The sequence below is a fragment of the Salvelinus alpinus genome, chromosome 34, assembly GCF_045679555.1.
Source record: "Salvelinus alpinus chromosome 34, SLU_Salpinus.1, whole genome shotgun sequence".
Classification (NCBI taxonomy): domain Eukaryota; kingdom Metazoa; phylum Chordata; class Actinopteri; order Salmoniformes; family Salmonidae; genus Salvelinus; species Salvelinus alpinus.
In genome coordinates this window covers 3,637,111-3,662,087 of record NC_092119.1, presented here as the reverse complement: position 1 = coordinate 3,662,087, position 24,977 = coordinate 3,637,111, and the positions used below count along the sequence as shown (strand labels likewise).

General features: G+C 45.3%; 1 protein-coding gene across 2 annotated transcripts in view; it reads right to left on the bottom strand.

Annotated features, from left to right (window-relative positions):
* The window catches only part of LOC139563440 (N-lysine methyltransferase SMYD2-A-like), a 55,791-nt gene extending 31,021 nt beyond the window's left edge, over window positions 1–24,770 (bottom strand). Inside the window, exons 1-4 of one of the 2 annotated variants that reach the window (XM_071382112.1) lie at window positions 24,216–24,770; window positions 14,228–14,291; window positions 4,023–4,133; window positions 3,190–3,250 (exon numbers count right to left, since the gene is read on the bottom strand). In XM_071382112.1, coding sequence (XP_071238213.1) covers window positions 3,190–3,250; window positions 4,023–4,133; window positions 14,228–14,291; window positions 24,216–24,400 — 421 coding nt within the window. In that variant the 5' untranslated portion in view covers window positions 24,401–24,770. Of the gene's footprint in view, window positions 1–3,189; window positions 3,251–4,014; window positions 4,134–14,227; window positions 14,292–24,215 lie in introns of both variants that reach the window. The other variant, XM_071382113.1, reaches the window with a different exon arrangement.
* Between the last annotated feature and the right edge of the window lie 207 nt (window positions 24,771–24,977).

Here is a 24,977-nt window from a genome sequence, read left to right as displayed (position 1 = left end):
ACGTGACTAGCTCTAGTTCTACTGCAGGTCACACCACGTGACTAGCTCTAGTTCTACCGCAGGTCACACCACGTGACTAGCTCTAGTTCTACCGCAGGTCACACCACGTGACTAGCTCTAGTTCTACCGCAGGTCACACCACGTGACTAGCTCTAGTTCTACCGCAGGTCACACCACGTGACTAGCTCTAGTTCGACCGCAGGTCACACCACGTGACTAGCTCTAGTTCGACCGCAGGTCACACCACGTGACTAGCTCTAATTCGACCGCAGGTCACACCACGTGACTAGCTCTAGTTCGACCGCAGGTCACACCACGTGACTAGCTCTAGTTCTACCGCAGGTCACACCACGTGACTAGCTCTAGTTCTACCGCAGGTCACACCACGTGACTAGCTCTAGTTCTACCGCAGGTCACACCACGTGACTAGCTCTAGTTCTACCGCAGGTCACACCACGTGACTAGCTCTAGTTCTACCGCAGGTCACACCATGTGACTAGCTCTAGTTCTACCGCAGGTCACACCACGTGACTAGCTCTAGTTCTACAGCAGGTCACACCACGTGACTAGCTCTAGTTCTACCGCAGGTCACATCAAACAGCAATCACTAACTCAGAGAGGCTGCTGCCTACATTGAGACCCAATCACCGGCCACTTTAACAATGTTGACATTTCTGACATTACTCATAAATGTATATACTGTATCTATTGCACTTTGACTATGCCGCTCGGCCATCGCTCATCCATATATTTATATGTACATATTCTCATTCACCCCTTTTAGGTTTGTGTGTATTACGTATTTGTTGGGGAACTTGCTAGATATTACTGCACGGTCGGGAACTAAAAGCACAAGCATTTCGCAACACTCGCATTAACATCTGCTAACCATGTGACCAATAACATCTGCTAACCATGTGACCAATAACATCTACTAACCATGTGACCAATAACATCTGCTAACCATGTGACCAATCACATCTGCTAACCATGTGACCAATATCATCTGCTAACCATGTGACCAATATCATCTGCTAACCATGTGACCAATATCATCTGGTAACCATGTGACCAATAACATCTGCTAACCATGTGACCAATATCATCTGCTAACCATGTGACCAATATCATCTGCTAACCATGTGACCAATAACATCTGCTAACCATGTGACCAATAACATCTGCTAACCATGTGACCAATAACATCTGCTAACCATGTGACCAATAACATCTGCTAACCATGTGACCAATAACATCTGCTAACCATGTGACCAATAACATCTGCTAACCATGTGACCAATAACATCTGCTAACCATGTGACCAATAACATTTGATGACATCTATACAAGCATTATGCTCCGATTTTTACCTCAACATAGTGTGACATACAGTTGAAGTCGGAAGTTCACATACCCTTAGGTTGGAGTCATTAAAACTCGTTTTTCAACCACTCCACAAATTTCTTGGCAAGTCTGTTAGGACATCTACTTTGTGCATGACACAAGTAACTTCTCCAACAATTGTTTACAGACAGATTATTTCACTTATAATTAATTCACTGTATCACAATTCCAGTGGGTCAGAAATTTACAAACACTAAGTTGACTGTGCCTTTAAACAGCTTGGAAAATTCCAGAAAATTATGTCATGGCTTTAGAAGCTTCTGATAGGCTAATTGACATAATTTGAGTCAATTGGAGGTATACCTGTGGATATATTTCAAGGCCTACCTTCAAACCCAGTGCCTCTTTGGTTGACATCATGTGAAAATCAAAATAAATCAGCCAAGACCTCAGAAAAATATTGTAGACCTCCACACGTCTGGTTCATCCTTGGGAGCAATTTCCAAACACCTGAAGGTTCCACGTTCATCTGTACAAACAATAGTATGCAAGTATAAACACCATGGGACCACACAGCCGTCATACCGCTCAGGAAGGAGACGTGTTCTGTCTCCTAGAGATGAACGTACTTTGGTGCGGAAAGTGCAAATCAATCCCAGAACAACAGCAAAGAACCTTGTGAAGATGCTGGAGGAAACAGGTACAAAGTATCTATATCCACAGTAAAACGAGTCCTATATCGACATAACCTGAAAGGCCGCTCAGCAAGGCAGAAGCCACTGATCCAAAACCGCCATAAAAAGCCAGACTACGGTTTGCAACGGCACATGGGGACAAAGATCGTACTTTTTGGAGAAATGTCCTCTTGTCTGATGAAACAAAATTAGAACTGTTTGGCTATAATGACCATCTTTATGTTTGGAGGAAAAAGGGGGAGGCTTGCAAGCCGAAGAACACCATCCCAACCGTGAAGCACGGGGGTGGCAGCATCATGTTGTGGGGGTGCTTTACTGCAGGAGGGACTGGTGCACTTCACAAAATAGATGGCATCATGAGGGAGGAAAGTTATGTGGATATATTGAAGCAAAATCTCAAGACATCAGTCAGAAAGTTAAAGCTTGGCCGCAAATGGGTCTTCCAAATGGACAATGACCCCAAGCATACATCAAAGTTGTGGCAAAATGGCTTAATTAAGGACAACAAAGTCAAGGTATTGGAGTGGCCATCACAAAGCCCTGACCTCAATACTATAGAACATTTGTGGGCAGAACTGAAAAAGCATGTGCGAGCAAGGAGGCCTACAAACCTGACTCAGTTACACCAACTCTGTCAGGAGGAATGGGACAAAATTCACCCAACTTATTGTGGAAGGCTACCCAAAACCTTTGACCCAATTTAAACAATTTAAAGGCAATGCTACCAAATACAAAAATTGAGTGTATGTAAACTTCTGACCCACTGGGAATGTGCTGAAAGAAATAAAAGCTGAAATAAATCATTCTCTCTACTATTATTCAGACATTTCACATTCTTTAAAATAAAGTGGTGATCCTAACTGACCTAAGACAGGGAATTTTTACTAGGATTAAATGTCAGGAATTGTGAGAAAAAAAGAAAAAAAAAATGTATTTGGCTAAGGTGTATGTAAACTTCCGACTTCAACTGTAAGTACTATGTGAGGTGTATTCTGGGAATTTCCCCCAAATTCCCTGGTTTTCCAGAAATCCTGGTCGGAACACTCTGGAATTCCTGTTTATTCCCTCATGATTCCGGGAATATTTCAACTAGGTTTTCTGAAAACCCTTTGGGGAGTTTTAGTACTATGTCTCTAATCTGTGTACTTACGGGCTTCAAACTCGCTGAGGAGTAACAGCCTCTCTGACTGCGTCCGTTCCGTTGTGACTTTCTGGAGAAGACACAGACAAAGCAGAAGACATTTAGGGGGAATAGATCCACACACCCATCCACCAACCCACCCATCCACCAACCCACCCACCCACACCCACCTACACCCCCATCCACCTACACCCCCACACCCACCCACACACCAACCCACCCATCCACACACCCACCCACCCACCTACACCCCCATCCACCCACCCACCCACCCATCCACACCCCCACCCATCCACCAACCCACCCACAGACCCACCCACCAACCCACCCACCAACCCACCCACACCAACCCACCCACCAACCCACCCACACCAACCCACCCACAGACCCACCCACCCACCCACCCACCCACCAACCCACCCACACCAACCCACCCACAGACCCACCCACCAACCCATCCACCCACCCACCCACCCACCAACCCACCCACACCAACCCACCGACCCATCCACCAACCCACCCACCGACCCACCCACCCACCCACCAACCAACCCACCCACACCAACCCACCCACAGACCCACCCACACCAACCCACCCACCAACCCACCCACACCAACCCACCCACAGACCCACCCACCAACCCATCCACCCACCCACACCAACCCACCCACAGACCCACCCACCCACCCACCCACCCACCCACCCACACCAACCCACCCACAGACCCACCCACCAACCCACCCACCCACAGACCCACCCACCAACCAACCCACCCACACCAACCCACCCACACCAACCCACCCACAGACCCACCCACCAACACACATACATACCTACCCACCTGCTTCATGATGATCCTGGCCACCAATCTGACGGTCTCTGAGGGACACCAGTTTTCCCCATAGGAACACATGGCTGTACACTCCAACTTGTGCATCGGCCAGTCTCCCTTCTACAGGTACACAGGTGTGTGTGTGTAAAGAGAGGCAGACAGAATATATTAGAGACGTGCTTTACTCAAGGACACAGAACACGAGTCTGCAGGCAAGCCATCTGATGTGTGCCCCCCCCCTTGCCTTGGCAAACAAACTACTATCTATTCAAAACGCTTTCTGACAGAGAGCCAGAGGCATTGTAGATCGTCATGGCAACTACCAGAACTATTTATTGTCTGATTCACATATTCCTAAATGCTGTACTAATTATTATTATTATATTTTAGCAGAAGTTGTTATCTAGACTTCTTCAGTATATATGGCCTACTCTGGAATCAAATTCACAACCTTTACCCTACACCTGTTCCTGGAGAGAAACCCTCCTGTAGGTTTTACCTCCAACCCTGTTCCTGGAGAGATATCCTCCTGTAGGTTTTCACTCCAACCCTGTTCCTGGAGAGATATCCTCCTGTAGGTTTTAACTCCAACCCTGTTCCTGGAGAGATACCCTCCTGTAGGTTTTAACTCCCAACCCTGATCCTGGAGAGAAACCCTCCTGTAGGTTTTAACTCCAATCCTGTTCCTGGAGAGAAACCCTCCTGTAGGTTGTAACTCCAACCCTGTTCCTGGAGAGATATCCTCCTGTAGGTTTTCACTCCAACCCTGTTCCTGGAGAGCCACCCTCCTGTAGGTTTTACCTCCAACCCTGTTCCTGGAGAGATATCCTCCTGTAGGTTTTCACTCCAACCCTGTTCCTGGAGAGACACCCTCCTGTAGGTTTTACCTCCAACCCTGTTCCTGGAGAGATACCCTCCTGTAGGTTTTAACTCCAACCCTGTTCCTGGAGAGCTACCCTCCTGTAGGTGTTCACTCTAGAGGTCGACCGATTAATCGGAATGGCCGACTAATTAGGGACGATTTCAAGTTTTCATAATCAGAAATCGTAAAAAAAAAAAAAATTATTTAACTAGGCAAGTCAGTTAAGAACACATTCTTATTTTCAATGACGGCCTAGGAACAGTGGGTTAACTGCCTTGTTCAAAGGCAGAACGACAGATTTTTACCTTGTCAGCTCGGGGATTCAATCCTGCAACCTTCCGGTTACTAGTCCAACGCTCTAACCACCTGCCTTACATTGCACTCCACGAGGAGCCTGCGTAGCAGGCTGACTACCTGTTACGCGAGGGCAGCAAGAAGCCAAGGTAAGTTGCTAGCTAGCATTAAACTTATCTTATAAAAAAACAATCAATCTTAACATAATCACTAGTTAACTACACATGGTTGATGATATTACTAGTTTATCTAGCGTGTCCTGCGTTGCATATAATCGATGTGGCGCCTGTTAATTTATCATTGAATCACAGCCTACTTGATTTAGCACTGTCGTTGCACCAAACCTAACCTTTCTTTAAAATCAATACACAAGTATATATTTTTAAACCTGCCTATTTAGTTAATATTGCCTGCTAACATGAATTTCTTATCATTAGGGAAATTGTGTCACTTCTCTTGCGTTCCGTGCAAGCAGTCAGGGTATATGCAGCAGTTTGGGCCACCTGGCTCTTTGTGAAGTCCATTTATTCCTAAAAAAGACCGTAATTAATTTGCCAGAATTGTACATAATTATGACAACAATGAAGGTTGTACAATGTAACAGCAATATTTAGACTTAGGGATGCCACCCGTTAGATAAAATACGGAACGGTTCCGTATTTCACTGAAATAATAAATGTTTTGTTTTCGAAATGATAGTTTCCGGATTCGACCATATCAATGACCAAAGGCTCGTATTTCTGTGTGTTATTATGTTATAATTAAGTCTATGATTTGATATTTGATAGAGCAGTCTGACTGAGCGGTGGTAGGCAGCAGGCTCGTAAGCATTCACTCAAACAGCACTTTCGTGCGTTTGACAGCAGCTCTTCGCAGTGCTTCAAGCATTGCACTGTTTATGACTTCAAGCCTATCAACTCCCGAGATTAGGCTGGTGTAACCGATGTGAAATGGCTAGCTAGTTAGCGGGGTGCGCGCTAATAGTGTTTCAATCGGTGACGTCACTTTCTCTGAGACTTGGAGTAGCTGTTCCCCTTGCTCTGCGAGGGCCGCAGCTTTTGTGGAGCAATGGGCAATGATGCTTCGAGGGTGGCTGTTGTCGATGTATTCCTGGTTCGAGCCCAGGTAGGGGCGAGGAGAGGGACGGAAGCTATACTGTTACACTGGCAATATTAAAGTGCCTATAAGAACATCCAATAGTCAAAGGTATATGAAATACAAATGGTATAGAGAGAAATAGTCCTATAATAACTACAACCTAAAACTTCTTACCTGGGAATATTGAAGACTCATGTTAAAAGGAACCACCAGCTTTCATATGTTCTCATGTTCTGAGCAAGGAACTTAAACGTTAGCTTTTTTACATGGCACATATTGCACTTTTACTTTCTTCTCCAACACTTTGTTTTTGCATTATTTAAACCAAATTGAACATGTTTCATTATTTATTTGAGGCTAAATAGATTTTATTGATGTATTATACTAAGTTAAAGTGTTCATTCAGTATTGTTGTAATTGTCATTATTACAAATAAATAAAATTGCAAAACGTTTGCAAAAACATTTTTTTTTAAATTATTATTATTATTTTTTTTTTTTTTATCGACCGATTAATTGGTATCGGCTTTTCTGGTCCTCCAATAAATCGGTATCGGCTTTTTTGGACCTCCAATAAATCGGTATCGGCGTTGAAAAATCATAATCGGCCGACCTCCAGTTCACTCCAACCCTAGTTGTAACTAACCTGGTTCATCTTATCAACCAGCTTATTATTATGATCAGGTGAACTAGATTAAGGTTGGAATGAACACCTACAGGAGGGTAGCTCTCCAGGAACAGGGTTGGAGAGCCCTGGTTTAAACCTACAGGAGGGTAGTTCTCCAGGAACAGGGTTGGAGAGCCCTGGTTTAAACCTACAGGAGGGTAGTTCTCCAGGAACAGGGTTGGAGAGGCCTGGTGTAAACCTACAGGAGGGTAGCTCTCCAGGAACAGGGTTGGAGAGCCCTGGTGTAAACCTAAAGGAGGGTAGCTCTCCAGGAACAGGGTTGGAGAGCCCTGGTGTAAACCTACAGGAGGGTAGCCCTCCAGGAACAGGGTTGGAGAGCCCTGGTGTAAACCTACAGGAGGGTAGCTCTCCAGGAACAGGGTTGGAGAGCCCTGGTGTAAACCTACAGGAGAGTAGCTCTCCAGGAACAGGGTTGGAGAGCCCTGGTGTAAACCTACAGGAGGGTAGCTCTCCAGGAACAGGGTTGGAGAGCGGTGGGCCAGGTTTCCCAAAAGCATCTTAAGGCCAAGTTAATCTTTAAAACCTTCGTAGGAGCATCGTTAAATCTCCAAGCATTTCCCCCGAAACCATCGTTATTAAATGTAGCACTTGAAAACCCTGCTAAATCCAACGCCCGCCTCAGGCCACCCCGGCGCCCGCCTCAGGCCACTCCCGGCGCCCGCCTCAGGCCACTCCCGGCGCCCGCCTCAGGCCACTCCCGGCGCCCGCCTCAGGCCACTCCCGGCGCCCGCCTCAGGCCACCCCGGCGCCCGCCTCAGGCCACTCCAACGGCTAAGTGCGTCTTTAGATCCTTTTTTTGCCATGACACTTCATACACAGATCTCCGCTAAACATGGATAAACCATGCGATTCTTTCTGAGACCGGGGAGGGGGGGCAGACCTACATCTCCTTGGAAACCACCCACTCATCGACTTTCCCGACTCAGACAGACTGAAATCATCCCAGGGGAGATCTTGTGGAATGCACTGTTAGAATTCAAGACTAAACGATTAAGTTTTTACAATCCATCCCGGGGCTGGGATCAGAGGAACTATTCACTGCGGGAAAAAGCTGTAAAAGACATTACTTTCCTGGACTGAGAACAGAGGCAACACCGACATACAGTAATATACACCTAGTACATTATTCATTTCCTCTGAAAGTGGCGCTGTGATTGTGTAAAGTGGTGGAAGTCAATGAGTATCGTAAGATGGCAAGTCTAATTTACAAACCCACTATCAATACTATCCCCGGCACCGTCAACATCGGATGCTAATTGGTATCCTAGTTCATGTCTATTCCTGGTTGGTGATCTCTATAGTTTCAGGATTGTGAAAGCCTGTGTTGAAATAGTCCTCTCTCCCATTTGATATTTTTATGAATAAGATCATGTCATTGTCAGAAGTCCTGTGTTGTTGTATTTCCCAGAGGCCCAGTGCTGTTGAACACAGTTCTGCACAAGGTGCACCTGTGGAATGATCATGAATCACTACACTATCAACAATTCCTCTGTTTAACACAGCTCTGTTTCAGAGGGAGGGCCAGTGCTGTTTAACACAGCTCTAGTTTTCGAGGGAGGTCCAGTGCTGTTTAACACAGCTCTAGTTTCAGAGGGAGGCCCAGTGCTGTTGAACACAGCTCTGTTTCAGAGGGAGGCCCAGTGCTGTTGAACACAGCTCTGTTTCAGAGGGAGGCCCAGTGCTGTTGAACACAGCTCTGTTTCAGAGGGAGGCCCAGTGCTGTTTAACACAGCTCTGTTTCAGAGGGAGGCCCAGTGCTGTTTAACACAGCTCTGTTTCAGAGGGAGGCCCAGTGCTGTTTAACACAGCTCTAGTTTCAGAGGGAGGCCCAGTGCTGTTTAACACAGCTCTAGTTTCAGAGGGAGGCCCAGTGCTGTTTAACACAGCTCTAGTTTCAGAGGGAGGCCCAGTGCTGTTGAACACAGCTCTGTTTCAGAGGGAGGCCCAGTGCTGTTTAACACAGCTCTAGTTTCAGAGGGAGGACCAGTGCTGTTTAACACAGCTCTGTTTCAGAGGGAGGTCCAGTGCTGTTTAACACAGCTCTAGTTTCAGAGGGAGGACCAGTGCTGTTTAACACAGCTCTGTTTCAGAGGGAGGCCCAGTGCTGTTTAACACAGCTCTGTTTCAGAGGGAGGCCCAGTGCTGTTTAACACAGCTGTTTCAGAGGGAGGACCAGTGCTGTTTAACACAGCCTAGTAGTTGTGCTACACTGGTTGTGTGGGTTCACTATGACCTTTCCTTAGGGGGATCCATTTCTCTGGAACACACAAGCGCCACACACACACTTTCCCTGGGGCCTCATTTATAAACGTTGTGTACTTACAAAATATACTCCAAAACATGCGCCAGATCAGGGAAAAAGTTGGCATTTATCAAAACTGAAATTGACGAGAGCGTGTGTTTAGCTCTATGGTCTTTAGACCGTATGCAAACAGTAGCATGATCACATGCTTATTCATTACAACAACAACAGGTAAATAAGATAAGATGCAATCATTCGCCATTATTGAGTAGAGCTATTTTCTTCCATTTTTTTTTTGCACTCTAAAATAGTTGGAAATAAGCATCCATTTAATTTCCACGATCATTGCAGAATAAATCCCTCACCTTTTTCTGACCGGGATGGTTTCATACTCCAGAAGTAGCCTACAGGCCCTACAGCTTCCCAGCTTCTCATTTAGTTTAAACCCATTTTACAATAGAAAAATAGATAAAACTACTTCAAGTATTTTTTTCTCTATTCGATCCGGAGCGCAGTTTAAAACGGTTTTAAAAAACGGTAGAATGGAAGATTCCCATTTATGTTATTTTTTTTATTTAAAAAAATATATATATATCCCATTTTCTCCCCAATTTTCGTGGTATCCAATCGCTAGTAATTACTATCTTGTCTCATCGCTACAACTCCCGTACGGGCTCGGGAGAGGCGAAGGTCGAAAGCCATGCGTCCTCCGAAGCACAACCCAACCAAGCCGCACTGCTTCTTAACACAGCGCGCCTCCAACCCAGAAGCCAGCCGCACCAATGTGTCGGAGGAAACACCGTGTACCTGGCCCCCTCGGTTAGCGCGCACTGCGCCCGGCCCGCCACAGGAGTCGCTGGAGCGCGATGAGACAAGGATATCCCTACCGCCCAAACCCTCCCTAACCCGGACGACGCTAAGCCAATTGTGCGTCGCCCCACGGACCTCCCGGTCGCGGCCGGCTGCGACAGAGCCTGGGCGCGAACCCAGACTCTGGTGGCGCAGCATAGCACTGCGATGCAGTGCTCTAGACCACTGCGCCACCCGGGAGGCCCGAGAGCCGGAATTCTTACTGGTTGGTAGGTGATCAAATACTTATGTCATGCAATAAAATGCAAATTAATTACTTAAAAATCATACAATGCCACCCAGAGACTCTGGTGGCGCCACCCGGGAGGCCCCCCATTTATGTTTTTGTCGACATCTGAAATAACATCTCAAGTAAACAATATTTCATTTCGAATACATAGGCTATTTTTATAACCATTGCAGAATGTACTTACTTCGTATTTCATATTTCTTGTGTTTTTCTTCTAGTAATACATCGCTATTGAGCATTGCATTGTTGGGTTTGGAGTTTGCATAAAGGCATTTCACTGTACTTGTGACATTAAAACCTGAAACTGAAACTTTTTAAATTCCTCACCACCTTTTCTGGCTGTTGGTTCCTCTTCCAGAAGAACCTTTAGCCTACAACAAATGGCCGTGTACATCTCTCATTTCATTGGGGCTATCAGGGAGGCTATTATTTCCAAGTATTAGGCTCTGTGCATCCGATAGGGGAGTGTGGCTTATAATACACAGTACAATTTAACAGAGGAACAGACAGTTGGATCTTTTGCTTTGAAGTGTGTAGGCTACCACTGTAAGCAGGCCCACTGTAAGAAGGCCCACTGTAAGCAGGCCCACTGTAAGCAGGCCCTCTGTAAGCAGGCCCTCTGTAAGCAGGCCCTCTGTAAGCAGGCCCTCTGTAAGCAGGCCCACTGTAAGAAGGCCCACTGTAGTTTAATATTTTGTTGGGGGATTATACATACTAGACAAGGTTTCAGATTTAGCGGGCAGCGAAGCATATTTAGGTTCAGGAAAAAAGTAAACGCAAAACATTATTGAATTCAAACGATCTATTAATTAACAAGTGTTTGTAATTGTTTATTGAATTACAACATAGTGCTTTCAGAAAGTATTCAGACCCCTTGACTTTTTAAAAAAATGTTATATATAGCCTTAATCTAAAATTGATTAAATTGTTTGTTTTTTACCACCTAATCAATCTACACACACACAAACACCCCATAATTACAAAGCAAAAACCGGTAGACATTTTTGCTAATTTATTAAAAATTAAAAAATATCACATTTACATAAGTATTCAGACTCTTCACTCAGTACTTTGTTGAAGCACCTTTGGCGGCAATTACAGCATCGAGTCTTCTTGGGTATGACGCTACAAGCTTGGCACACCTGTATTTGGGGAGTTTCTCCCATTCTTGATGCTGCCACCACCACCACCATGCTTCACCGTCGGGATGGTGCCGGGTTTCCTCCAGACGTGACGCTTGGCATTCAGGCCAAAAAGTTCAAAAAGGTTCAATCAGACCAGAGAATCTTGTTTCTCCTGGTCGGAGAGTCATTAGATGCATTTTGGCAAACTCCAAGCAGGCTCTCATGTGCCTTTTACTGAGGAGTGGCTTCCGTCTGGCCACTCTACCATAAAGACCTGATTGGTGGAGAGCTGCAGGGATGGGGGACCCTTCCAGAAGGACAACCATCTCAAAAGAGGAACTCTGGAGCTCTGTCAGAGTGACCATCGGGTTCTTTGTTCACCTCCCTGACCAAGGCCCTTTTCCCCCCGATTGCTCAGTTTGACCGGGCGTCCAGCTCTAGGAAGAGTATTGGTGGATCCAAACTACTTTCTTTTAGGAATGGAGGCCACTGTGTTCTTGGGGACCTTCAATGCAGCAGAAATGTTTTGGTACCCTTCCCCAGATCTGTCCTTCAACACAATCCTGTCTCGGAGCTCTACGGACAATTCCTTCGACCTCATGGCTTGGTTTTTGCTCTGACGTGCACTGTCATCTGTGAGACCTTATATAGACAGGTTGTGTGCCTTTCCAAATCATGTCCAATCAATTGAATTTTCCACAGGTGGACTCCAAGTTGTAGAAACATCTCAAGGATGATCAATGGAAACAGGATGCACCTGAGCTCAATTTCGAGTCTCATAGCAAAGGGTCTGAATACTTATGTAAATAAGGTATGGGTTAAAAAATATATATAAATGTGCTAAAATGTCCAAAAAAACTGTTTTTTGCTTTGTCATTATGGGGCATTGTGGGTAGATTAATGAGGAAAAAAAATAAAATGTTATCCATTTTAGAATAAGGCTGTAACATAAAATGTGGAAAACATCAAGAGGTCTGAATACTTTCCGAATGCACTGTATATGTGACTCGTTTCAGGAAACTACGTCACTACTTCACAGGAGAGGCACAGTTGAACATAAATGTGTATTCAAAATGTGTTTTTTTGGGCAGAAATGCCTTCTGGAACATGTGAACTTTCATGTGCCTTAATAACAAATGAGTATTCCATCCATAAATACAAAACACAATTGTTAAATTACGAGCCTAGTTGGTTTAGCCACGGAAAAAGTCAGGAACCTTCCCACTTGCCATGATTGGCTGAGATAATGGATGAGCTGGACATGCCGGGAGTTTGGATTGGTCCGCCATGTAGCATGCTCTGTCTGTAACGTGAGCTCTTCCGTATGTGTTGATAGTCCTGTCTACAACGTCTTTTGAAAGATATAATGTTAGCCATCGAGAACTACAAAAGTTTTTCTACTTTTCTCAACAACATTGATACCCTGAATTTAGCGGGCTCTATCGCCTACCTACCTACCCAAAAGACTCCACTTCCGACAGATTATTACGTGACCCATCAAATTAGCCTGCTGTGTCTCTCGCACATTTTATCTGAAACATCACAGCACAGTTGACAAATATACAGCAACATGGAAAACATAAAATGGCGGTTTCCAGTTCTAGGTGGGATGGACCGAGTAGCTAAGGTGTGAGATTAACACCTCATGTTCTATAATAGTTATGACTGAAAACAGATTGTAGCATGTATAAGTACTATCTATCCAGATGTAATGTATATCAAATTACTTTATTCTTGCTATGTAAGGACTGTGGGGGGGGGGGCGACATCAAATGTGTGTAGAATGTAACAAAATAAAAAGCTGAAACAACTGAGCTAGTGGATGGGACCAAAGTTTGTAACACATTTAAAAACTAATTTAAAAATGCCTAAAAATGTGCTAAATGCTAAACGCTAAGGTTTGCTAATTTTGTAGCCAGTTCGCTATCTAGTTAAGTACTTAGCTTCTTGCTAAATTAAATGTTGCTTGGTAACAGCAGAGAATCTCCTCCTGGATCAAGAGCCTTGCGGTCTAATATTAGTTTTGTTTTTGGCGTGCAGCAAACTGGGAGTAGCATTTTTCTGTTACGTGTATAACTTTATGAGATGGGATGTCCTGCAAAAATTGTCCTAAAAATTGTTGGTAATGCGTTAGCATTTGCTTTGGGATTTGACATGTACATGTTTTTTTTATATTTTTTCTCCCCAATTTTCGTGGTATCCAATCGCTAGTAATTACTATCTTGTCTCATCGCTACAACTCCCGTACGGGCTCGGGAGAGACGAAGGTCGAAAGCCATGCGTCCTCCGAAACACAACCCAACCAAGCCGCACTGCTTCTTAACACAGCGCGCCTCCAACCCAGAAGCCAGCCGCACCAATGTGTCGGAGGAAACACCGTATACCTGGCGACCTGGTCAGCGTGCACTGCTCCCGGCCCGCCACAGGAGTCGCTAGTGCGCGATGAGACAAGGATATCCCTACCGGCCAAACCCTCCCTAACCCGGACGACGCTAGGCCAATTGTGCGTCGCCCCACGGACCTCCCAGTCGCGGCCGGCTGCGACAGAGCCTGGGCGCGAACCCAGAGTCTCTGTTGGCACAGCTAGCGCTGCGATGCAGTGCCCTAGACCACTGCGCCACCCTGGAGGCTGACATGTAGTTGTTAGCGTTGCTAACATTCGGTTCTCAGAGGATCAGTGGGGTTTGAAAATAGCACCCTTTGTGTTCAGTGCCTGTATTGCCGAATATCCTGGGGATGTTACAGGTCAACATTACACTGTTCATACACCGTCATATAGTAAGCATAGTAACCACAAACACACTATACCTGGCAGTCGATCTCACAGTAGTAAGCTTGTTTACACTTTCCACATTTGGAGAGGCCTTCCCTCCTGCAGAGAGAGAGAGAGGAGAGAGAGAGGAGAGAGAGGAGAGAGAGAATGTTGTCAAATGTTGTTGTTGAAAGTTGAGATGAGCGAGACATCAAGGATAGCAAGATATTACCTACACCCTATGCTCTCACTCTCTCAAACACACACACACTCTAGTGTGGGTTCTCATCCATCTCTCTGTTAAGGGCAGATGGTGCAAAGAAAGGTCACTTTCTATATATATAAATAAACCTGGGCATGTCTCCAGAAACAAGTGAGGCTGTGGTGTGTGTGTCCGTGTCTGTGTCGGCTACATATAAAAGGCCTGTCCTAGAGAGAGTCAGGAATGCCACTACTAAAGCAGTGTCCGCTCCACTCTCTCAGCCTCACAACAAACTAAAGGAGTGTCCGCTCCACTCTCTCAGCCTCACGGTGTGTCACAACAAACTAAAGCGGTGTCCGCTCCACTCTCTCAGCCTCACAACAAACTAAAGTAGTGTCCACTCCACTCTCTCAGCCTCACAACAAACTAAAGTAGTGTCCGCTCCACTCTCTCAACCTCACAACAAACTAAAGTAGTGTCCGCTCCACTCTCTCAGCCTCACAACAAACTAAAGTAGTGTCCGCTCCACTCTCTCAGCCTCACGGTGTGTCAAAACAAACTAAAGTAGTGTCCACTCCACTCTCTCAGCCTCACGGTGTGTCACAACAAACTAAAGCAGTGTCCGCTCCACTCTCTCAGCCTCACGGTGTGTCACAACAAACTAAAGCAGTGTCCGCTCCACTCTCTCAGCCTCACAACAAACTAAAGCAGTGTCCGCTCCACTCTCTCAGCCTCACAACAAACTAAAGCAGTGTCCGCTCCACTCCCTCAGCCTCACGGTGTGTCACAACAAACTAAAGTAGTGTCCACTCCACTCTCTCAGCCTCACGGTGTGTCACAACAAACTAAAGCAGTGTCCACTCCACTCTCTCAGCCTCACAACAAACTAAAGTAGTGTCCACTCCACTCTCTCAGCCTCACAACAAACTAAAGTAGTGTCCGCTCCACTCTCTCAACCTCACAACAAACTAAAGTAGTGTCCGCTCCACTCTCTCAGCCTCACAACAAACTAAAGTAGTGTCCACTCCACTCTCTCAGCCTCACAACAAACTAAAGTAGTGTCCGCTCCACTCTCTCAGCCTCACGGTGTGTCACAACAAACTAAAGTAGTGTCCACTCCACTCTCTCAGCCTCACGGTGTGTCACAACAAACTAAAGTAGTGTCCACTCCACTCTCTCAGCCTCACGGTGTGTCACAACAAACTAAAGTAGTGTCCACTCCACTCTCTCAGCCTCACAACAAACTAAAGTAGTGTCTGCTCCACTCTCTCAGCCTCACGGTGTGTCACAACAAACTAAAGTAGTGTCCACTCCACTCTCTCAGCCTCACAACAAACTAAAGTAGTGTCTGCTCCACTCTCTCAGCCTCACGGTGTGTCACAACAAACTAAAGTAGTGTCCACTCCACTCTCTCAGCCTCACAACAAACTAAAGTAGTGTCCACTCCACTCTCTCAGCCTCACAACAAACTAAAGCAGTGTCCACTCCACTCTCTCAGCCTCACAACAAACTAAAGTAGTGTCCACTCCACTCTCTCAGCCTCACAACAAACTAAAGTAGTGTCCACTCCACTCTCTCAGCCTCACGGTGTGTCACAACAAACTAAAGTAGTGTCTGCTCCACTCTCTCAGCCTCACAACAAACTAAAGTAGTGTCCACTCCACTCTCTCAGCCTCACGGTGTGTCACAACAAACTAAAGTAGTGTCCACTCCACTCTCTCAGCCTCACGGTGTGTCACAACAAACTAAAGTAGTGTCCACTCCACTCTCTCAGCCTCACAACAAACTAAAGTAGTGTCCACTCCACTCTCTCAGCCTCACAACAAACTAAAAGTAGTGTCCACTCCACTCTCTCAGCCTCGCGGTGTGTCACAACAAACTAAAGTAGTGTCCACTCCACTCTCTCAGCCTCACAACAAACTAAAGTAGTGTCCGCTCCACTCTCTCAGCCTCACAACAAACTAAAGCAGTGTCCGCTCCACTCTCCGTCTCAGCCTGTAGCCTTCAGACCAAACAGACCAAACGGTGTCACAACAAACTAAAGCAGTGTCCGCTCCACTCTCTCAGCCTCACGGTGTGTCACAACAAACTAAAGCGGTGTCCGCTCCACTCTCTCAGCCTCACGGTGTGTCAAAACAAACTAAAGCAGTGTCCACTCCACTCTCTCAGCCTCACGGTGTGTCACAACAAACTAAAGCAGTGTCCGCTCCACTCTCTCAGCCTCACGGTGTGTCACAACAAACTAAAGTAGTGTCCACTCCACTCTCTCAGCCTCACGGTGTGTCACAACAAACTAAAGTAGTGTCCACTCCACTCTCTCAGCCTCACGGTGTGTCACAACAAACTAAAGTAGTGTCCACTCCACTCTCTCAGCCTCACGGTGTGTCACAACAAACTAAAGCAGTGTCCACTCCACTCTCTCAGCCTCACAACAAACTAAAGTAGTGTCCACTCCACTCTCTCAGCCTCACAACAAACTAAAGTAGTGTCCGCTCCACTCTCTCAACCTCACAACAAACTAAAGTAGTGTCCGCTCCACTCTCTCAGCCTCACAACAAACTAAAGTAGTGTCCACTCCACTCTCTCAGCCTCACAACAAACTAAAGTAGTGTCCGCTCCACTCTCTCAGCCTCACGGTGTGTCACAACAAACTAAAGTAGTGTCCACTCCACTCTCTCAGCCTCACGGTGTGTCACAACAAACTAAAGTAGTGTCCACTCCACTCTCTCAGCCTCACGGTGTGTCACAACAAACTAAAGTAGTGTCCACTCCACTCTCTCAGCCTCACAACAAACTAAAGTAGTGTCTGCTCCACTCTCTCAGCCTCACGGTGTGTCACAACAAACTAAAGTAGTGTCCACTCCACTCTCTCAGCCTCACAACAAACTAAAGTAGTGTCTGCTCCACTCTCTCAGCCTCACGGTGTGTCACAACAAACTAAAGTAGTGTCCACTCCACTCTCTCAGCCTCACAACAAACTAAAGCAGTGTCCACTCCACTCTCTCAGCCTCACAACAAACTAAAGTAGTGTCCACTCCACTCTCTCAGCCTCACGGTGTGTCACAACAAACTAAAGTAGTGTCCGCTCCACTCTCTCAGCCTCACAACAAACTAAAGTAGTGTCTGCTCCACTCTCTCAGCCTCACAACAAACTAAAGTAGTGTCCACTCCACTCTCTCAGCCTCACGGTGTGTCACAACAAACTAAAGTAGTGTCCACTCCACTCTCTCAGCCTCACGGTGTGTCACAACAAACTAAAGTAGTGTCCACTCCACTCTCTCAGCCTCACAACAAACTAAAGTAGTGTCCACTCCACTCTCTCAGCCTCACAACAAACTAAAAGTAGTGTCCACTCCACTCTCTCAGCCTCGCGGTGTGTCACAACAAACTAAAGTAGTGCCCACTCCACTCTCTCAGCCTCACAACAAACTAAAGTAGTGTCCGCTCCACTCTCTCAGCCTCACAACAAACTAAAGCAGTGTCCGCTCCACTCTCCGTCTCAGCCTGTAGCCTTCAGACCAAACAAGACCAGGGTTGGGTCAATATAACTCCAATAAATTCAGAAACTAAACCAAATTCCAATTCTTCCTCGTTGAGAAGCATTGAAGAGAATTGGGATTTCAGTGTACTTACTGATTTGGCTGAAATGACCCTGACCCTAAACAAGACCTCACCTATTTAGCATTTCTGAGAGTGACCCTGTGACTGATTTGATCAGTCCTGTAATGAAACTCACAATTGCTGCAATAAGTGATGCAGGTGCTGAGAGACAGAGAGACAGAGACAGACAGAGACAGAGACAGACAGTCTTCTCTAATAGCAGACTCGTACATTTCCTCAGTGAAAACTATGTACTGAGCAAATGTCAAATTGGCTTTTTATCAAATTACCGTACAACAGACCACGCATTCGCCCTACACACCCTAATTGACAAATAAACAAACCAAAACAAAAGGCAAAGTCTTCTCATGCTTTGTTGATTTCACAAAAGGCTCTACTCATGAGGGTCTGCTATACAAATTGATGGAAAGTGGTGTTGGGGGAAAAACATAAAATCCATGTACACAAACAACAAGTGTGCGGTTAAAATTGGCAAAAACCACACACACATTTCTTTCCACAGGGCGGTGGGGTGAGACAGGGATGCAGCTTAAGCCCCGCCCTCTTCAACACATATGTCAACAAATTGGCGAGGTCACTAGAACAGTCTGCAGCACCCGGTCTCACCCTACTAGAATCTGAAGTCAAATATCTACTGTTTGCTGATGATCTGGTGTGTCTGTCACCAACCAAGGAGGGCCTACAGCAGCACCTAGATCTTCTGCACAGATTCTGTCAGACCTGGGTCCTGACAGTAAATCTCAGTAAGATAAACATAACCGTTTTCAAAAAAAGGTCCAGTTGCCAAGACCAAATATAAATTCCATCTAGACACCGTTGCCCTAGAGCACACAAAAAAACGATACATACCTCGGCCTAAACATTAGCGCCACAGGTAACTTCCACAAAGCTGTGAACGAGCTGAGAGACAAGGCAAGAAGCGCCTTCTATGCCATCAAAAGGAACATAAAATTCGACATACCAATTAGGATCTGGCAAAAAATACTTGAATCCGTTATAGAACTCATTGCAGTCTGTGGTCCGCTCATCAACCAAGAATTCACAAAATGACAAACACCCAATTGAGACTCTGCATGCCGAATTATACAAAAATGATCCTCAAATAATGCATGATACCCGCTAATTATCAAAATCCAGAAAAGAGCCGTTAAATTCTACAACCACCTAAAAGGAAGCGATTCCCAAACCTTCCATAACAAAGCCATCACCTACAGAGAGATGAACCTAAGCAAGCTGGTCCTGGGGCTCTGTTCACAAACACAAACAGACTCCACAGAGCCTCAGGACAGCAACACAATTAGACCCAACCATATCGTGAGAAAACAAAAATAAATTACTTGACACAATGGAAAGAATTTACAACAAAAAAAAACTGAGCAAACTAGAGTGCTATTTGGCCCTAAACAGAGAGTACACAGTGGCAGAATACCTGACCACTGTGACTGACCCAAAATTAAGGAAAGCTTTGACTATGTACAGACTCAAATCAAACTTTGTCACATGCGGCAAATTCAACAGGTTACCGTGAAATGCTTACTTTACAAGCCCTTAACTCTATGTCTTGAACTTCACTGTTGGTTAAGAAAATATTTACCAAATAAACTAAAGTAAAAAAAATAAAAAAAATAAAAGAATTATTAATAATAAAAACACAATAAAATAAGAATAACGAGGCTATGGGTAGCGGTACCGAGTCAGTGTGTGGGGGTACAGGTTAGTTGAGGTAATTTGTACATGTAGGTAGGGGTGACGTGACTATGCATAGATAATAAACAGCGAGTAGCAGCAGTGTACAAAACAAATGGAGGGGGGGGGGGGGTCAATGTAAATAGTCCGGTGGCCATTTGATTAGATGTTCAGGAGTCTTATGGCTTGGGGGTAGAAGCTGATTAGGAGCCTTTTGGTCCAAGACTTGGCGCTCCGGTACCGCTTGTCGTGCGGTAGCAGAGAAAACAGTCTAGGACTTGGATGACTGGAGTCTCTGACAATTTTATGGGCTTTCCTCTGACACCACCTATTATATAGGTCCTGGATGGCAGGAAGCTTGGCCCCAGTGATGTCCTGGGCCGTACGCACTGCCCTCTGTAGCACCTTACGGTCGGAGGCTGAGCAGTTGCCATACCAGGCGGTGATGCAACAGGTCAGGATGCTCTCGATGGTGCAGCTGTAGGAACTTTTTGAGGATCTGGGGGCCCATGCCAAATCTTTTCAGTCTCCTGAGGGGGAGAAGGTGTTGTCGTGCCCTCTTCACGACTGTCTTGGTGTGTTTGGACCATAAGTTTGTTGGTGATATGGACACCAAGGAACTTGAAACTCTCGACCCGCTCCACTACAGCCCCATCGATGTTAATGGGGGCCTGTTCGGCCTGCCTTTTCCTGTAGTCCACGATCAGCTCCTTAGTCTTGCTCACATTGAGGGAGAGGTTGTTGTCCTGGCACCACACGGCCAGGTCTCTGACCTCCTCCCTATAGGCTGTCTCATCGTTGTCGGTGATCAGGCCTACCACTGTTGTGTTGTCAGCAAACTTAATGATGGTGTTGGAATCATGTTTGGCCACGCAGTTGTGGGTACACAGGGAGTACAGGAGGACACTAAGTACACACCCCTGAGGGGCCCCCGTGTTGAGGATCAGCGTGGCAGACGTGTTGTTGCCTACCCTTACCACCTGGGGGCGGCCCGCCAGGAAGTCCAGGATCCAGTTGCAGAGGGAGGTGTTTAGTCCCATGGTTCTTAGCTTAGTGATGAGCTTTGAGGCACTATGGTGTTGAACGCTGAGCTGTAGTCAATGAACAGCATTCTCACATAGGTGTTCCTTTTGTCCAGGTGGGAAAGGGCAGTGTATAGTGAGATTACGTCATCTGTGGATCTTTTGGGGCGGTACGCGAATTGGAGTGGGTCTAGGGTATCCTGGAGGATGCTGTTGATGTGAGCCGTGACCAGCCTTTCAAATCACTTCATGACTTCATGGCTACCGACGTGAGTGCTACGGGGCAGTAATCATTTAGGCTGGTTACCTTTGCTTCCTTGGGCATAGGGACTATGGTAGTCTGCTTGAAACATGTAGGTATTACAGACTTATTCAGGGAGAGGTTGAAAATGTCAGTGAAGACACTTGACAGTTGGTCCGCGCATGCTTTGAGAACACGTCCTGGTAATCCGTCTGGCCCAGCGGCTTTGTGAATGTTGACCTGTTTAAAGGTCTTGCTCACATCGGCTTCCGAGAGCTTTATCACACAGCTAGAGCTCTCATGCATGGTTCAGTGTTGCTTGTAGGGTTGCCCATTTTGGGGAATATTCCGAGGTGAAACCTTTCCGTGGGAATTAACGGGAATATATGGGAATTAACGGAAATATATGCAAATTTATATTAATACCATTTAAATGTAGAAGTTTTTTGCATTGGATATATTTACCATATAATATAGAGACAGAAACATAAACCTTTTACCTTATGATAGGTAGACATAATTGCAAATGATTAAATCCTTCCAATAGAAATTTTAAAATGAATTGAACTTTAATTAAATGAGTTGACTCTTCACATGGGATTTCAATATACATTTCACTGAACAACAAAAGGAAATATTGAATGATCCATCGCATCTCCAAAAAACACTCGAGGTACACATACTTTTTCTTGCCACTGTATGGAAACAGGTGAATTAACACTCCTCAGTTACCAGGCTCAAGAAAGCTAAAACTCACATGGTAGCAAAAACAAACTAACAGAAATTGTTAACAAGTTATACATGATTTAAACACACTTTGCTGTAGGCTACTACTTACTTGTTAACAAAAGAATCAAGTGTGTAATATAAAATATATTCACCCCATCCAGTATTGTAATCAAAACTTACCAGAAAGCATGTAGCCCTTGGCTCAGACAGTGTAGTAGTGTGGGCTCAATAGCATCTCATTAGTGTGCAAGATCTTGAGAATCAGCTGTACATGTGATGAAAGAATGCACTGTGCATGCAGAGGGTTGCAATTCCATTGAATTGGGGATAGTTTAACCAAAATATGCCACAAGACCTAGAATTGCCTTATGTGTATCCCACAAAAAAGCCTCACTGTTATAAGATAACTTTTTTGATGAAGGCATTTAGCTCATCTGGTAGGCTAGCGTCATTGGGCAGCTCCCGTCTGGGTTTCCCTTTCTAGTCCGTAAAAGTTTTAGCTCTGCCACATCCGACGAGCGTCAGAGCCGGTGTAGTAGGATTCAATCTTAATCCTGTATTGACGCTTTGCATGGAAAATCCCACCAGCTCTATATTATCCGTGTCGTCGTTTAGCCACGACTCGGTGAAACATAAGATTACAGTTTCTAATGTCCCGTTCCCTCAGATTACAAAGATCCACAAAGAATTCGAAAAAACAAATCCAACTCCCATAACTACTGGGTGAAATACCACAGTGTGGCATCATAGCAGCAATATTTGTGACCTGTCACCACAAGAAAAAGGCAACCAATGAAGAACAAACACCATTGTAAAATCAACCCATATGTTTTTATTTATTTTCCCCTTTTGTACATCATTACAACACTGTAACACATAATTTGACATTTTAAATATCTTTATTCTTTTGGAAATTTTGTGAGTAATATCTGTTAATTTTTTATTGTTTACTTAATTTTTTTGTTTATTATCCATTTCACTTGCTTTGGCAATGTAAACATATGTTTTCCATGCCAATAAAGCCCCTTAAATTGAATTGAGAGAGAGAGAGGGTGTGTCTGTCAAAGAGAGAAAGTTTTGTTTTTACGTCTTTTACATTCGGGTTTGTACACCAGCTTCAAATAGCTGAGAGAGAGAGATGAGGAGATAAAATAGAGAGAGAGATGTCTGTCTCTCTCGTCCATCTCGTTTCAATGGAATTAAGATGATCTTATCGCTATGATGCTTTTGGGAAACCCAACTGACAGCAAACTGTGTGTTTATCCTTTGTATTCAACTGAGTGTAAACAGAGAGGAAGAGGCGAAGCGAATGGACTTAATCCGCGCAAAATCTGTCCGCGTGAGATGAACCCCTTTTATGTATGGTCTCCGAGCGTGACGAATTACGTGGCAGCAGCTAATGTGTGATCCCTAATAAATACCAAAACAATACCTGATCTCGCCTGCCTTCAATGATTGAGGACATGTATTTCCATTGTTAGAGCGGTCACTCGGCCATCTTGTCACTATAATAGATATTATATGGGTGGTGATATTATGAGGGTGGTGCAGTCTGCACACCGCATTACCGGGGGAAAACTACCTGCCCTCCAGGACAACTACAGCACCCGATGTCACAGGAAGGCCAAACAAAACGATCATCAAGGACAACAACCACCCGAGCCACTGCCTGTTCACCCCGCTATCATCCAGAAGGCGAGGTCAGTACAGGTGCATCAAAGCTGGGACCAAGAGACTGAAAAACAGTTTCTATCTCAAGGCCCTCATACTGTTAAACAGCCACCACTAAAACAGAGAGGCTGCTGCCTACATACAGACTTTTAGTTTAGGACCAACAGCATTTCACTGTAAGGTCTACCTTAAGGCTAAATAGTCCGGTGGCCATTGATTAGATGTTCAGGAGTCTTATGGCTTGGGGGTAGAAGCTGTTAAGGAGCCTTTTGGTCCTAAAATTCATTAAAAATCCTACAATGTGATTTTCTGGATTTTCTTTTCTCATTTTGTCTGTCATAGTTGAAGTGTACCTATGATGAAAATTACAGGCCTCTCATCTTCTTAAGTGGGAGAACTGCCTGATGCCGCGTTCCCATACTTGTCAGAACTCGGAAAACGTCCGACTTGATGATTCGTTGTACGCGGCACGTGTATAATTACAACCAGTTAGTAAGTCGGAAATGCCCGAGTTTTCTAGTTCCAACTACTACGTGAACGCGGCACGCTACTGAATGGGCCTTCTCAGAACAAACAGCTGTGTAGTTTTGTCAGCTGCTGAAAGCCATACTGAACCCACATGTCAATGCCTTCCAGCATGTCGAATTATTTCTACAACGTTATTGGTATGGTTTGAGAACACCTTACTGTAGTAAAATCGACAACATAACAGCCGTATATCAAGTGACAATAGAGCGAAATATCCTATTCGTGCAGAATAAGGTTGGCCAACTAGCTTGATATAACCACAAACAGAACTCTTAAGATGTCATTTAATTTATATTATATAAACCCCAAACACGTCCGGTTCTGACAGTTGTCCAGTTCCATACCTGGTGAAGCAGTATTCACAGTGCGCTCCTCTTTCATTGACGGTCAGGACGTAGGAATAGGCAGGACAGGCAAACACGAGGTCTCCGACAGCAAAGTGCTTCACAGCTCGTAGTCCCCTGCCTTTCCCCGGGCTAGCGAACCTCTCCGTGCCCGCTATTCCCTCGTTCTTCATTATGCCATTCATCTTTAATGCCGTGGTCTGTTCACCTAGGTGACTAGCTACGCTACTTTTTACTTGCTTGTTGACTACCCGAGCGTGCTGACGTTAGCAAGACAGCGACCTAGATAACGTTGGTTGTGTCCTTTTGCAAAAAAATACAATGATCAGACTTGCTAGCGTTGTTTCTTGTCTGTCTGTGGCTAGCTGGCTTTTAGCTACACACACTGACTACAGCCTCTCACCAATACCAAACGGCAAGGCTGTCATTAGCTAGCCTAGCATCATATGGTTAGCGTGTCACTTCTACGACCAGTCCTTGACTACGACACAGAACTACAGGATACGGAGATCCTAATGCAACGTTCAAGTGCCAGTCGGAACGACGAAACTTTTCAGACTTGCTAACGAGTTGTAGTTATACACTTAAACACGTGCAGCGTTCAACCAGTTAGCAAGTCGGACATGCCCGAGTTTCCTATTTCTCGACTAGGTGTTGAACGTGGCATAATGCCCCGATAGCTTCAGTGTGAGGAAGCTCTCAGAATGGTTTCAGATGTTGCTGGAGATATCACACTCACTAGCCTCCCATTGGAAACGACAT